General features: G+C 38.6%; 1 protein-coding gene across 1 annotated transcript in view; it reads right to left on the bottom strand.

Moving 5' to 3' along the window:
• tmtc1 (transmembrane O-mannosyltransferase targeting cadherins 1) overlaps positions 1-17,136 on the bottom strand; it is a 37,920-nt gene extending 20,784 nt beyond the window's left edge. The window contains exons 1-9 of the mRNA XM_028451608.1: positions 16,719-17,136; positions 15,122-15,299; positions 12,668-12,741; positions 10,161-10,337; positions 9,173-9,254; positions 8,898-9,001; positions 6,557-6,746; positions 5,544-5,665; positions 667-834 (exon numbers count right to left, since the gene is read on the bottom strand). Of these exons, the coding sequence (XP_028307409.1) occupies positions 667-834; positions 5,544-5,665; positions 6,557-6,746; positions 8,898-9,001; positions 9,173-9,254; positions 10,161-10,337; positions 12,668-12,741; positions 15,122-15,299; positions 16,719-17,017 (1,394 nt within the window). The 5' untranslated portion in view covers positions 17,018-17,136. The remainder of the gene's footprint in view (positions 1-666; positions 835-5,543; positions 5,666-6,556; positions 6,747-8,897; positions 9,002-9,172; positions 9,255-10,160; positions 10,338-12,667; positions 12,742-15,121; positions 15,300-16,718) is intronic.
• Positions 17,137-17,171: the final 35 nt, after the last annotated feature.

Here is a 17,171-nt window from a genome sequence, read left to right as displayed (position 1 = left end):
GAATTAAAAGTTACTTTTAATTCAAATGGTTATCTTTAACAATCTCTTTTAAAAGGAGCCTCCAAAGGGTGTAATGGGATAGCCACAGGTCTATGCAACTTCAGGGCCTTCTTTGTTGCTACGAGAGACCATTCTAATCAGCGTTCTTTCACTCAAATGTTACTAGCTATTATTCATTATTTATATCAATATACACTCGATACATACCACCCTCTGGGAATCTTTTGGTTTGAAGCTTATTTTCACTGAATAGGTATGGTCATTTCCCTCTGTGAACTTTTGGATTAATTATTTTATGTTGATACTTGATTTGAGTTTGATGGCAAAGTTACCAAAGGACAAAGCAAAAGCAAATGTATTTGTATTGTGCATACACAGGGTAACAATGTGCTTTACATGATTTAAAGTATGGACTGGCGCCCTGTTCAGAGTGTACCCCCGCCCAGCGCCCTATGAGAGCCAGAGATTGGCACCGGCAGACCCCCGCGACCCTGATAAAACGGGAATAAGCGGGTATGAAGATGGATGGATGGATGGATGATTTAAAGTGATACATTCAGACATAGATTATAAAATCATAAAATCAAACAGAGCAATAATAACTAACAGGGAAGCATTTAATTAATGTGTTTTATGCCTTTTCACAAATGGGCTCACAAGACTTACCGAAAGAGTGCCTCCCTTGAAATCCAAACATTATTCTGAAGGATGGTTTTCCAAGTGAAAAGCAAAAGCAGCAGCATCATGGATATACTAAGGATTGTGGTTCCCCTTCGCCCGACCAACGAACTCAGACGACCCAGCCCATAGGCCACCAGGATACAGCAACCCATGCTTTAAAGACAAATGGAGCCAAAGGTAAGGGTGTACAGGGGAAGATTTGGAAAATACAGGAGACACAAAACATTTATCATGACCTATTAGTGTACAGCTAGTGCATTTAGAATGTTAAAGGTAATCTAAAGATAGTGAAGTGTCCTTACCATAATGCACTTACAGTGGGGAAAATAAGTATTTGATACACTGCCAATTTTGCAAGTTTTCCCACTTCCAAAAACTGGAGAGGTGAGTAACTTTCATCGTAGGTGCACTTAAAATGTGAGACATAGAATCCAAAAAAAAATACAAATAAAAAATCACAAAAACACATTGTATCATTTTTAAATAATTAATTTGCATTTTATTTTATGTATTTGATCACCTATCAACCAGCAACAATTCAGGCTCTCACAGACCTGTTAGTTTTTCTTTAAGAAGTCCTACTATTCTCTATTCATTACCCGTATTAACTGCACTAGTTTGAACTCGGTACCTGTATAAAAGACACCTGTCCACACACACAATAAATCAGACTCCAACCATAAAAACATGGAAATGACCAAAGAGCTGTCTAGGGACACCAGAGACATAATTGTAGACCTGCACAAGGCTGGGATGGGGTACAAGACAATCTGCAAGCAGCTTAATGAGAAGGCAACGATTGTTGGAGCAATTATTAACTATTATAGAAACTCAAGATGACTGTCAGTCTCAATCGGTCTGGGCTCCATGCAAGATCTCACCCCATGGGGTACAAATAATCATGAGAAAGGTGAGGGATCAGGCCAGAACTACATGGAGGGAACTGGTCAATGACATGAAGCGAGCTGGGACCACAATAACAAATGTTAGTATTAGTAACACACTATATCGTCATGGATTAAAATCCTGCAGTGCACGCAAGGTCATCCTGCTTAAACCAGCACGTATCCAGACCCGTCTAAAGTTTGCCAGTGACCATCTGGATGATCTAGAGGAGACATGGGAGAAAGTCATGTGGTCAGATTGGTTTGGTTTGAATTCCACTCGCCATGTTTGGAGGACGAAGAACAATGAGTACAACCCCAAGAACACCATCCCAGCCATGCAGCATGGGGGTGGAAACATCAAACTTTGGGGGTGCTTTTTAGCAAAGGGGACAGGACAACTGCACCATATTGAGGGGAGGATGGATGGGGCCAAGTATCACAAGATTTTGGCCAACAAAATCCCTCAGTAAGAGCATTGAAGATGAAACATGGCTGGATCCTCCAGCATGACAATGATCCAAAACACACAGCCAGGGCAACCAAGGTCTCCAGACCTCAACCCAATCAAAATTCTTTGGAGGGAGCTGAAACTCTGTATTGCCCAGATCGGTCAGGAGGAGTGGGCCAAAAACCCTGTTGCAGTGTGTGCAAACCTGCTCAAGAACTGCAGGAAACGTCTAACATCTGTAATTGTAAACCAAGGTTTCTGTACTTAATATTAAGTTCCATTTTTCTGTTGTATCAAAAACTTATTTTATGCAATAAAATGAAAATTAATTATTTGAAAATCATACAATGTGTTTTAGTGAATTTATTTTTAGATTCTGTCTCTCACAGTTGAAATGTACCTACGATAAAAATTACAAACCTCTCCAGTCTTTGGAAGTGAGAAAACTTGCAAAATTGGCTGTATATCAAATACTTATTTTCCCCACTGTATTTGAGACACGGTAAATAGTTGTGAATATCTCTCTGCTATCCCAAAACATGTACAAGACTATGGTTCCTCATAAAGGTTTTGGGCAAGAAGGCAAGATTCTTATCAATAACAAACTATTGCAGTTTTCTCTTGCAACAACAATACGTCAATAGTGCTCTGAAAGCTAGAGAGCAAATGATACAGAAAGTTTAAACTTGAAAAATAAGGCTTCGGTTGCGTAAGCTCTCGACAGGGATTAAAGAATAGGTCATGAGTTTTCAGGTAAAATGAAAGTAAAATGTCACGTTATGCCTGGATCCTTCAATTCTGTACTTTTTTAGTGGTGGGTTCTGAAAAACATGTATTTAAAAAAGTTGGTGGTCCCTAGGTACTCTGCTTGAGGATTGGAACAAAAAAAATTATGCGCACCCCTGCAAATAGACATATATTCTTGTATTTCAGCAAATAAATCTGAATATTACAAGAACAAACAAACTAAAGGAGGCTATCAATGAGAAAGTTAATGCTGTAGGGAAAACAGAATAACAACAAATGAAGTCAAAATAAGATGGCAAGACATAGTAACAAAGGAAAAAACAGGCTATGAGAAAGTTGTATTTATTTTTGATTCATTAATTCCAGAAATGTTAACTCACGCAGGAAATATCCGCCCGTCTTTGATTATGTCCCCTCCTCGCAACATTGCCACCATCTGTTTATAAAGGTAAATACGTGTGCAAAACGGTCACCTCAATTCAGTTCAGCATTTAGTAAACTGCAAAGTGTACTAAATTTATCTATTTGCACTTCGTCCTCCCAACTTTTGTACGTAATGGCAGATGCACCTAGATTGCATGTTGCAGATGCAATACTCTTATCACAGGGATACTAGATCAACCACAATCTAAAAACTATCACACATACAACATAACAATATGCAAAAAGGACAGTACCTCACACATCGCTCTAACATTAGATAAACATAAAGAAGGTAAAAACACAGCTGAAACCCCCATGGAGAAGTGAAAAATTAAGATTACTGAAAAAAAGGCAATGCCAGGCTGCTGAAAGGCAGTGGAGGAAAAAATTAATTATCAATCAATCTTCAGATATTATGCGAATAGAATATTTCATGTTAAAGCAACAAAAATGTTTCATAATAAAAGAATATTCAAAAAATCCTTTTTTTCACGAGATCAAAATATTGACCCAAATTGCAAAACTCATCAAGGTTTCTCTACTGCCTCTTTTTGTGGTGGTTTTGCAAACAACTAATACTCAATTGGAAGGCCTTGGAGGTGCTAGAAATGAATCATTTAGAAATGTTACTGAGAGTTGTTCATGTAGTATGGTTCTGCTTTGTTTAAGTTGCCCGTTGTGTTGCTGGTAAATTGCTTAAGTCAGCAAGTGCTTCAGCAGGGTCACCAGGCCCAAGTTACCTTGTCCCAGATTGTTCAAGCCTTTCAAGTTGGAAGGTAGAAGGGTATGTATAGTTGTGTTTCAGGTTGAACAATGAGTCATGCAGCCACTTAGTGGACAAAGCCTTGTTTTAGCTTCTGAACACTGCAGACCAACAGGTCTGATTGTCCCGTTTGTGAATGCAGGGTCTCAGGATATCATACTGTACACCCATACTATGTGGCAAACCTCAGGTTCTTCAGGAGATGGAAGTATCAAAAACTGAATTTTCTCATTCTGTAAATTACCCAGTGCAGGACAAGGTTGCTGCAGTCCACCTAACACCCACGTGCAAAACAGGACCATCGTAAGGTCAGGTCTGTCCTAAAGAATTTCAGCTGTGTGTTTTCAGCTCATGAGGGGTGGGCCAATAATCATTGATAGTCTAGGTAACTGGACGTGAAAGGTACAGGGAAATTCTGCCATCAAAGAATGAGGCAGAGAAGCCCCCGTCCAACAGCTCTTTAGAGACAAAGGCGTTGTGTTGGTAAAGAATGCACGCAGCCACTGGTTGTGTGTGGACTACAGGCTTCTTAACATCTGAAAGACCTTAACAGTCAAAACAGCTTTGTGACAAAAAAAAAAAAATCAAAGTGGCAAAAGTTACAATCAAACCTAAAACATCTAGGGAGGTTTAACTGAAAATAACGTAGTGTCGTTCACTAAAGTTTTGCGCACCTAAAAATGTCTGCAAACTTTTTGGTACATGCAAAAACATGTTGCAGTTGATCTATAAAGCCTGCACAGAAAAGTGTGTTAAAAAGGGGAAAAAACACAAACAACCTCATTAGCAGGATTGTCTCTAATTAGATGGTGATCTAATCTGGGAGGATCAGCTACAGCATGCAAAATATATGGAGGAGAAAATGCAAAGACCAATTTAACAATATGATTTACTAAAATGAAACTGAATTGCAGTGACAGTTTTGCACATTTATTTAGCAGGTTTTAACTGTAAGCTTTACATGCAGAGAGCTGCAGGCATTAATGAGAGATGTTGGCAAAAAAGACAATGAATTGATCTTTCCTCCTGGATCAACATTTCTGGACTGAATCAAAAATAATTGACCCATTTGTTATGAGCTATTATTTCCTTTGTTCTTCTTACATTTTGGCATCTTTACTTGTAAATTTATGTAGGAAATTATAGCTATGGAATTCTTTAAAATGCATACTGACTGTTGAATAAGTCATTTCAAGACTAGCCTACACATACCTGCATTCTGATCTTTTCACCAGATCCACTGGTCTTGTACTCAGAGCAGCAAAACTCTCAAGCAATCTCAGTATCAATAGCAGGTGCACCCCTTCATAGCAGCTTCATTACTTCACTCTACCATTGTAAATGAGTATCAATAATAGGAATATATAACATGTATAATAATATAATGGTGTCAACATAACATATTTCTATTTTAAACATTAAACATAGCATAAGTGTAACATGATAAAAAAGTGCACCCCTGCTGCTAAAGCAACACTTGAATAGCCATTTTTGTGTACGTACGTGATGGGAGGGATGTGCTACTTTTTTCTTGATCTAGGAATCTTTAATAATTTAAAGTACCTGCCCCTCCAAAGATCTCTTTATCACTTACCTTGGCATATACAAAACCCTCTCAGCCACAACAAATCCCACCCTGAAGAAAAGGTTACTGGCAGGAATGAAGGGAAACACCAAGAACATGATTCCGACTAACAGCTCTCTGCCCTCACCTTTCTGCAGAGACAGAGAGAAGATAAAGAGAGACAGAGTGTGATACTTTTAGGTGAGAACATTCAAAAAACATGATTTGGTTCATGATTCAGCATCGTCTAACACATATTTGTAGATACAGATACAGGCAAATTCAAAAGTCATAATTCCGTGAACCAATTCATAATTCTGAGAGTCAAGGCAGGATTAAGTGAATAAAGTAAGAATTCTTGTTGTGAGATGAGAAAGAGAGTCTCAGAAAAGTTAGAAGATCAGCAAAAACAATATCTTACTAGCCCTAATACTTTGATCTGACGATTCTTGTAAATCATGGCGAATACCTCACGCCATGGCTGCACAAATTACTCAACTGGTCAACGTGGTTTCTGGGCTGACAATCACAATCAATGCTTTGGCATGACTGGTTGACTTTGCTCTGAACACTAGAACCTTATCTGTGCAACATGGAAAGGAGCAGAGCAAAGGAGTAGTCGCAGGTGTGTGCTTTAAAGAGACCAGCCCATGGTTGTGATCAGTTTCTCTGTGCGCTCCTCAACTGCTGAGAAAGTGTCACATTGGGATGAACAGGAAGATCCAAAGGTTTTCTTATTTGACCAGATTTGACTTAATTTTCCTTGTGTTTTTAGGATTAACATTATTCAAATCCTACTAGAAAGTTTTAAACAACAAAAATGAATGCTTTTTCCAGGATTATTCCGATATCCATAATATGAGCAGATTACTTAAAGCGTGTTGATGACCCTTCAGAACCGTGCATGGACACCCCTTTTTAAGTCATGTAACATTCAAAGTACACAGTGAGTAACAGTGAGGAATCATGGAATCTTGGAGGTCCAAGTCAAGTCTTGCTTATTCTGCTTAATTGTGCAAAGACATTTCTATTACTTCACATACCTGTAGTGAGAAGATACAGTGCAGGCACAGGGTGAACATGACCACAGCCAGCATCATTGTAGCCATGTTCCGTATATCTCCGATTGATTCAACCAGAGGAATACTGCCAACTTGCCAGTCGTAGCACAGCACAATAGGGGCCAACAGCAACCAGGCATTAAACGAGAGTAGATATGTGTAGCTTAGCACCCTGTAAGGACAACAGAGAGGAATGAATGGTGTGTTGGTGGAAAGATAGTTATTTGAGTAATATTGTCAAACTAATCAGAAATTTAATCACTAGTTGATCTGAAAATATTATTAGCAGCTCAAGGTTAAAAATAACAAGGGGTCCTGCAATTATCTAATTACATATTAAGCTCTAAGTCAAAAAAATATTTTTCTCTTGGAGGGACAAATAACATGTGTTTTTTTCATTTTCAAGCTGTGAAATCACATGATGACTAAACAGCGTTTCTTTATAGGCCTATGTTTCGGAACTTGTGCCTATTGTGCATTGACATTCCAGCCAGAAATTTCTGTATCATCAAGTTGCGCTCCGTATCAATCTCTGGCATCCCAAACAAACAAATTCCGATGGTATTTGGGTCCAAGCCCCTCATCAGAAGTTTGCCAAAAGTAGCAATTTGCTCCATGCATGAAGTCTCAAAGCCGACAAATGTTCATTAACCAAAGATGGTATGTGAGTGTCGTGGTCACATTTGGAGTGGGGGTCAGTTGCAGTCAGCTGGTATAACCACATCTATGACCATTGCCCTCTGCTGGCGTTTGTCAAGCACAACAGAACCAGCAGCTGTTTGTCAGTCTCACTGAATCTTAGCCCTAGTGTTTTCAACCATGTTAACCTCTATCTGACTGTATATGCTCCATGTAGGGCAGGGGTGTCCAAACGCAGTCCTAAAGAGCTGGTTGTCCGCAAGTTTGTGTCCCTGCTCAAACACAGTTGAGAGGCTCATTAGCAGACTTTCTGCAAAGCTGCTTCAGGAATTAAGGACCAAATTTGGACACCTGTGATGGCTTGTTCCTTCATGTTACTGCTCCTCTAACACGTTGCTCTCATCTGGTGACTGTCTGAGGCATTCACTGAGCAGCCTATTCTTTGGAGAATCTTCTTGATGTACTCCTGAAGTTTAGACTTTTCATCCTGGATAGTGGCTCGGATGCTCACTAGTCATTCGCCTCCTTCTTTACTTAGTATACAGCCTCAGGGTGCTGTATGTGGGGTGGAAGTGGAGCCCTACATACATGGTTAGACTTTTCTTGTCTTGATATCTGTGGCTTCAATCTCCTCTTTTGGAAAGCTTATGATCCTTGCTGGATATATGATGAGGGGCAGAGTGTACATGATGATAGCTTAGACTTTGTTCTGACCACTTAACTGACTTCTCGGGATATGTGTCGCTCCTGGTGATTTACAGTAGCCTGTGGGATCTGTAGGCACTTGTAGTTGTCTTGGATATCTCCAATGTCTCCCTCTGGTAAATGGTAAATGGACTTGATTTTATATAGCGCTTTATCCCCACACTGAAGCAGTCTCAAAGCGCTTTACATATCAGCTCATTCACCCAATCACTCTCACATTCACACACCAGTGGGACAGGACTGCCATGCAATGCGCTAGTCGACCACTGGGAGCAACTTAGGGTTCAGTGTCTTGCCCAAGGACACTTCGACACATAGTCAGGTACTGGGATCGAACCCCCAACCTCTCGATCAGAAGACGACCCACTACCACCTGAGCCACGCTCGCCCTCCCTCTGGTAGGTCAACTCCCTCAGGTCTGATCATCTTGCCCCTCTCAGATACCACATGGCCACAAAAGTTTAGCCTGACTGACATCTCGATATCTATGCTGTATATCCTGGTGGTGTGTCTCAGTGAACCCATGTCTTTCTCATTCTTAGCATACAGCGTGAGGTCACCCATGTAGATCAGGTGACTGATGAATTGGCATCCATAGCCAGTCTTGTTGATGATATGACTCAGGGGGGTGATGACAATGTGGCTCCTTGGTATATCCCACACTTGAGGATGACCTGGGAAATAGGCTTTATGATGGCCGCTAGGGTGGTCTTCCACATTCCCATGAAGTTCTTCATTAAGGCAGTTAGTGTTGATAATGTTGATCTTGCCTAGTTCCAGACATTCAACATTTCAATATCCGTGTGTGACATTGAGTCCTGTCTTTCTTGTAGTCAATCCAGGCGGGTCACAGGTTGGCCTTCCTACTCTTACAACTTGTAGTTCCTTCTTAAGTATTTAAGGATTTTCAAATAAGAAACAATAGGAACTATTGGCTTGTTTGTGTGTGTGTGTGCGTGCATGAAAATATGATGTATACCTGGTGAGCAGATGAGTTGAGAAGGAGGCAGGGTTGTCCTGCTCAGAGAAAAGTGGCATTGATCCTCCCATTAGCCACAGTCTGACAGACATAATGATCACAACCTGGAGACCAGAGCAAACAAGTGATAAGCACACCTGGCAGAACAGTTCCTGGTCAAACTTAACAAGGCATTGTTACTGCCTTTATTACTAGTATACTGCCAGTGGTAAATGCCTTCATAATTTGAAAAACGCTACATGTTTTGGACAGAAGTAATTGTAAAGGGTACTCACGTATGAAGAGATGAGAAAGGCTCGTTTGATAAAGGGCCTACAGATTTGAAGGACATCCCTGAGTCTGGGGGCAGATGAATCACTAAGGAATCCAAAAGAAAGACAAACTTCAGACGGATTTTATACTTTAATCCAAGGATGAGCAAAATATGTTTATGCTGGCACAAATGAAAAACCAGAATTACGGTGGAGGGTCACCTCATTTGCTGGAATCAATTTGGGTTTACAATAGGGTTTCAGCTATCATTTTAGTACTGAAGATGGTAGTAAACATTCTGGCTACAAAGCTAGGTGAAACACTGATATATTATAATATAAAATGTACCTCACACAAGCCAGGTCAAGGACAGAAAAAGGCAGATTCACTCTAATTCATTAAATCTAGACAGTTTTTTTTCTCTTGTTTAACTGTCTTTTGCCTTCTCCTAACACCTGTGGACTGGTTGGCCTCCCATTGTCTTTCAGTAATGAATCCATATTTTGTAGGGTAATAACACAATCCCCATTGTTCCTTTTGATGTTCAACTGAAGTTGTAGGACTATTACAAACTAGAAAAAAGACAACAATAATTTGGTACTCTTATTCATTTCAACAAAAAGGTAAAGTTCATTTTCTCAGTGCCAGACAGAGGAATGACCAGTGACCAATTAACTAGTGGGAATACTGGGCTTTTCAGGGTGTGTTGAGCACTGTATGATAATTTAGAACCAGACACAGGTCAAATAACCAATGGAGTTCTTGTAATTTGAATTTTTAGTTGTGAGTTGTGACTATAAAGTACCTACACTTTAATGTAGTAAAATAGATAGAAGATGCAGAAATATCAGCTTTAAGGATTCGTCTGTACAACAGCAACAAACCAGGGGGTGCACACAAGTTATTCTGTGTGAATAAATAAGTTGTGATCAGCAACAAAACTGCCTTTCTGCTACGTCATCTAACAAGCAAAAATAGCTACAACAACAATAATGAAGGCTTTGTCCTTACTGGATGAGAGGCCGGTAGCAAAGCACCAGTGCATCATAAAGCAGGCACACGCCAAAGACAGTAATGCCCGTTTCCTTTACCAACATGGCACAGGTTCCGAGAAACAAACTGAGGAGGAGTTTGCATGCTGACACTGTGGAGGGTGGAGAAGTTTCATAGACATATTCATCTATACTCCTGGAAGACAGAACGAACAAGAAAGGTAATTATTATTATTATTATTATTAGATGCCCTACAAGTGTAATTGATACCTATAAAAGCATGGACATGTAAAGTTTTAGGCAATCCAAAAAAGCTACAATTCTAGCCGCTTTTTCTTAGTATTTCTCCTAGTGAGGATGGCCTTCAGATTCCCTGTTGAAACAGTGGTGAAAAGGAGTGTTCTCAGTGGGACGGGTCCATAAGAGAGGCTTGTTTGTGAAGGCAACAATAAGTAATTCAGGATGAGTTGCCTAAGATCCATGGAGCAGTTTTCAATACCCGATGGAGGTCCTTCCTCTCACCTGCAGTGCAACTGGAGCACCAGAGAGTTTTAGACTGGATGAAAACACTCTCAATGGGAGTATAGTAGAAGTAGTAGAGCAGCTTCATTGGGAGAAAATGTAAGAAGCCATATGATTGGCTGAAAGCAAACACACCTGATTGGCTGATGAATATGTCAATCACTTTTATCAGCCAATGGTGACGTCAGGGCAGTCTCAAAATTCACCACACACATTTCTCTCACAAATACACAGAGGTTTCACAGCACAGAAGCAGTTTGTAAATGCACATTCAGCAATTTGCATCATCTGTGGATTTATATTACAAGTGTGCCTCAAAATAATATTTGTGAAGTAGAGCGTGTGCATTTCAGAATTTATATTACAAGTTTGCATAAAATATATATTTGCGAAACAGATCGTGTGCATTTGTGAATCTGAAATACAACTGTGCAACAAAGCATGTGCGTTCGTGAAAAACCTTGCAAGAGTTCATTCACTATGATACAGTTCTGATTCCATATTTTAGTGAGGTGGGAAGTGTTGAGGTTGCAGTGGAGGTTGTCTGTGATGCGAACTTCCAGGAATTTAAACTGGACTCCCTCTCCACTTTCTCCTGATAAACGTTCAGATCTTTGTGTGCGTGCGTGCATGCTTTTGATCTTCTTGAATTCCTGGGGGAATTTCATTCAAACGCAGCTGAGGGTTATTTCCAGGTTTAACCCGAGAGTCCGGCTCAGTTAAACGTCTATCAGCACTCGTAGTGATGTTTGCCATTGTTTTAACAGGAACAATCCATTAGTAAATCTTCCCCTTGGTGTGCCCTTTAAGACTAGCTAACTTATTTTAAAGGTCTTTCCTTTCCAGCAAGTATCCTGTTGAATATTTTTCAATGTGTAATAACTCAGATCTCATGTAAGTCACTTATTGCTGGGTTCGCTGCTGGATTCTATGAACCTACGTGTTACTGCACCAACCCATAGGTTCATAGATATGTTGAAAATAGATATAGATGTTATTTTCAACATATCTTCATCTATTTTCAACACATCTATGTTATTTTCAACAATGTGATAATTAAATTGGGGTACAACACATAAGCACACATTGCATGCCTCATTTATAGCTTACATGTAACTCCCTGATGGCTTATGTTCACATCATAGTCAGACACAGCACAAAATTCACAATGTAGTATTCTAGAGTGTTGGAAGTATGGTCACTGTTTTGTATTTTATTCTTCTTTTGTTTGGGTCTGCTACCCTGCTCCTCCCTATTTTGGCATTTCTTTTCTGCAAAGGCAGAGTGGTAAAGTTGATTTAAAAGCTTTGATGGCTACGTGTATAAAGTGTCATAATCACATCTTTCTTTATATACAAGCGTTCTCTATCTCCAATGAATCTAACCTCAAACTCTAGAGTAAGAGAAACAGGATGGATAGGAACTAACACTCAAATGAATGCAAGCACTTTCATGCACGCACTTGCACACAAATAGTGCAAGCTGGCACACCACATGCTCTAATTTATCATCTTTCTCCGACAACACATTACAGTACTACTACAGCCAAAAAAAGCTAGCATACAAGTAGAATGTGTAGCTGAGCTCTATTAGCCTAGCGCTAAAGCTATGCTAGAAAATGCCTACAGCATACAACATCTTTATTAAAAATTGTTTTTTTTTTTTTTTTTTTTTTTTTTTAAATTAGCCAATCTGCAAATCTCAACAATTCATAATCATTTCTGAATGAACCCGTTTCATGTCTAAAAATGATGTAATGAACCAGACATAATATTTGAACAACTGTAACTATTAAAACTATGGATATTGTCCTACCACACCATCATCAGTGTAATCAAGTCTGATTAATTTGGCCTAATGCTGGTATTTTTCTATAGCATTGTCAAAGCACACCAATTGGTCAAAAATTGGTAGAAAAATAGCAAGAACATTTCTTAACTTAACATTGTCATCATTCTTTGTAGTGTTACATTTCAGAGATGTTTACATGCATGTGCTCTTACCTAATATAGGAGAGGAATGTCAGCAGGAAGAGCAGACAGGCCAGCACATCAGCCCTTCCTACAACACCAGACACCTGCAACACAGGCAGTTCTAACATTACTTTTATTTTAGACAGCTGTGGTGAGGGCACCAGTGTGTATCACATCAGTTGATTCATTTAGCAATATATTAAAACAAAACAAAGCATTAACTGTCACTGGAGTATAGGAAATGTGTGTTTGGTTAAAGTCATCCCCTACACAAAAGGAGTAAATTATATCATGCTGAACTTTAAATTGCTTTACTATTTCTTTCTTGCTCAATGATTAATCAGAATCAGAATCAACTTTATTGACCAAGAGTGTATGAATACACACGAGGAATTTGTCTTGGTGACCTGTGCTCTCTCAGATAGTGTAACATTAAATAATAACAATCAACTAGAATGAAGAAAAGTAAATAAAAAAAGAAGTATAAACATAAATATAAGAATAGTTAGATTAATATGTGCAAACTAAATAAAAATAACAAGATAATAATAATAATAGTAATAACAATAATAATAATAACAAAATAAAAATACAATAATAATAATAAGATAATAGTGCAGTAGTGCATTGATGAGTAGTGCAGGTGAACATTTAAATGAAAATATTATGTCCATAAACATTCACAGTGACAGGTTAATCCAGGGTTGTTATGTTTAGTTCCATGGTTATTTCACAGTAACAGAAACGGGTCTGACACTCTATAAGGATTACTTTACTCTGCTAATGTCAGTCTTAATACCCTTAAAGCTGCAGTATGTAGAATTGTGATACTGGAATGGAATCAACCAAGCTCCCCCTAACCTCCAGTTTCAAATTCACCAGTATCTTTGTGAACGAGAGGTAATGACTATATTTCAGTAAATCTCCAGTTCAGTCAAATCTGCCCAAAATAGTTCAAGTCAAGCTTATATAAATTTGATGAAGATGGAGATTTTTTTCTCAAAAGTTATAACACTAATTACAAAGTCCATAAAAACTTGTCTTTAGATATTTATCTTTTAGTGTTTTCTATAGTAGAGTATTTCATGTTTTATTTTGTAGCCTAAATTTTTATGAAGTGCTTCCTCTCCTATTGTTGAAACACTTCCACTTTTAGAATTGTGACTTTCTACAATTACGTTCTGCAACCAGGTACTCCTAAACATATTGGTCTCATGGTTGGTGTATGGTTTCTTCATGGTTTAGATGACATACTCGTTATTGCAAAGATTCCAATAACATTTACAGCATCTTCAAGTCGTAACATGTTGTTAATATCTGTAATATTACGTGATTATCTGTAAAAGTCACGTTTTTCTATTAGCTCTGTCTGCTAGCATAGCATCTCTTCTTCACTGCACAGAATAGCTGCATCCAAACAGACCACTGGGTACCAGCGCCCTCTGCTGGTCCAAACTAATATCTGACATAGATACAATGCAGACTGTTTTTTTTTTTTTTAAATCCAATTGTTAAGGCACAAAATACATTTTCAGTTGCACTTTTAAAAAGAAAAAGAACTATTATGCAGTTTTGCATTGTTTACTATAGAACCAGAATTTAAATTAATAGGCTTCTTCTTCATTTGTATTATTTCTTTATTTATTTTTCATTCAAGATTTATTTTTAGTTAAATTGCATTGTTTTGAATAGTTTATCAAGGGATTATTTTGACAATGAAAAATAAAAGGAAAATAGGACAGTATTTTCCCAAAAAAAATAATGGAATATTTTTCAATCATTATTTGTCTACAGTCCCATTTTGTAAAATAAATCATGAGAGAATCGTATCGTGAACCCAGTATCGTGAATCGAATCGTATCGGGAGTTGAGTGAATTGTTACATCCCTACTGTGGTTTAATATAGAATACATATTATACTTTGTCATATATGTAAAGCTACATACACAAAATATGTTCTCTGCATTTAACTCCTCCCTGAGGAGCAGTGGACAACCACAGTGTAGCACCCTCGTATCACCTTGGACTTGATCAGACGTGTTTGTGACACAAAACGCGATAAAAAAAAAAATTAAAAAAATTATTATCACCTTAAATGCACTATTCCTGTAGTTAATAGAGATGAGGAGGAGAAGAAAGTGACTTAGCAGCTTAACAATCCGGTGAGTGTTTGAAGCAGCTGAATTACTCCACTGCTGCAATAAAAACAGATCCTGAAGCTCTGAGACGGACTCACAATCACAATAGCTGCTCAAATAGCCATGTGTTTTACTGTAATGTGCAGTTTTTTGGAAATGAAATCATATCACCCCTTTTGGATTAAAATAATCGCAATACCCAACTGCTGCAAAAACAAAACAAAAAAAATTTGGTTCTTTGATGTTGCTTTTTCTCTTTACTAACGGATTCAAATACAAAAAACACAAACTAGTTTCAGGAATCCTGTTGTCCCAAGATTTATTTGTGCGTATATAGTGTACTCACAGCCTCAGTGTGGACTGGATGCACTGCGAAGAGAAGGGCTGTGATGAAAGCCAGGTGAGGGTTGTTGAACACACAGTGCTTACACATGTGCATTAGCAGACAGGTTACAGCGCAGTGCAGGGACACATTGACCAGGTGGAAATACAGAGGGGTCATTCCACCCAACAGGATGTTCAGCCTAAAAGACAGACAAATAAACAGAGAGATGGAGCGACTGGAGCGGAATAGGAATAACATGATACAACTTAATACAGTTTTCATCAGTCCAACAATTAAATAACAGTATTGATTATCATCTGAACAGAAACAATATTAATTTGTCATTCGCCATGCAGTGTCTGAACCCAGATAAAATCAAAGTTGTTTACTGAAGGCCATAACATGTCCCAGCCCCAAACCCATACAAACTTTTTTTTCCATTTTTGAGGCGCTGGCATGTCCACCAGATAGGATGTACTGTATAGCAGATATTTTTATATATATGGCTGGATTATGGATTTTAATCTTCATATTTTTTAAAGAATGATTGTTCCTCAGTTGCTTTTTTGAGTTCCTGTTCCACTAATTCTGCCAAAACAGATTATATCCTCAAATATTTAAAAATTGACAAAAGGAAGAAGATAAGACGCAAATACTTCATTTATTCACTTTGGACAAAAGTGATAGAAATTCAGTTTAAGATTATTATTGTTTACCCTACAAAATAATTACTGGGGCAGATATTTAATTTGAATGTTGGTCATTGTGTATTTTGTGATTTGGATCATCTGCAGAGTTTTTGGAATGATATTCAGAACTAGTTTCTATCTAAAGGGATTTAAACTCGTATATTCACTGTATCAAATGTGAAACTTGGCTCGATGGTTAATGATAAGATGGATTTTGGTGTGAATAATATTGTTTTGTTAGGTAAATATTATATTCATAAATGTCATTTCTTTAAATCTAAGCCTAACTTAACCCAGTTTAAACTTTTTGCTAGTTCTTTATCTTTTCTTCATGGCAGAAATGCCTCTAGACTTCTCTTATTTATGAAAAAACTTGATATTTGTTTAGCCCCTTGGTTCACTTTTGTTTTGTTTTCTTTAACTTTGTCTAAAATATGTGAATGTAATGTGAAAATGTGCCTCTTTGTTTTTATCTGTATTTGTTCAATAAAAAATGTAAAATAAATACCTCATTGGGGAAGGAGGGTACCCCATGTTTGTGATTGGACAGACGCTGCAAACTCCGCCCCTTTTATGTGAGCGCCCACCAATCCAGATTGGAAACACCTGGGTTAAAATAACGTGTTGATAACCAGCTTTATAGTACAGCTGCTCTACGGTTGCAAATGTTTGGTTAGGTCAAGCTAACGGAGAGATATATTAATATATGTATCCAGCTCAGTAGGCTGGTGACGTCATGTTACAATCTTGTACAGTGGGTGGCGATATGCAACTAAATGATGAGAGCTCCTGCCAAAAACCAAGAGAAGAAGAAGAAAAACAAAAACAACTCTGGTCAGAGTTTATTACCATTCTAGACTGTTTATGTACCAAAATGAGCCTAAAACATAGAGTTTAGTCCCAGCAGAGCTTTGTCAAACCTAACTTACTTGAATGTGAGGATACACAGCGGTCTGTAGGACTTGTGACTGGTGTTGTCTGCCATCTTCTTGCCCCAGAAGTCGTTGGTGAAGATAGTTCTGAGGCTGGAGCCCACTCGGACGTCCGGGTTGTTGACAATGGCCCACACATCGTCGTGCACTAACTCCCCACACAGAGAGTTCCCATAACACAGCCAGCAGAGGACGGTCAGCACTACGCACCGACCCGCTGTGGACAGACCCTCTGACTGACCGGGGAGGCAGGGCGGCTCAGCAGCCCTTCTGTTGGACCCTGAACCCGGCATCATTGCCCCGGCTTTAAACGCGGGCAGAATAAGTTACATGTGGCGACGAAGGATGCGAACATTCCGCCTGACGGAGTAAAAACAGTCCATGCAGTGTCTGCAGGAAGCTGGAAGATGATGCCTTCACGTGTCGACCAAAATGTCGGTTTTCCTGATC

The sequence above is a fragment of the Gouania willdenowi genome, chromosome 6 (genome assembly GCF_900634775.1).
Source record: "Gouania willdenowi chromosome 6, fGouWil2.1, whole genome shotgun sequence".
Lineage (NCBI taxonomy): Eukaryota > Metazoa > Chordata > Actinopteri > Blenniiformes > Gobiesocidae > Gouania > Gouania willdenowi.
This window is presented reverse-complemented; position numbering and strand designations above follow the sequence as displayed.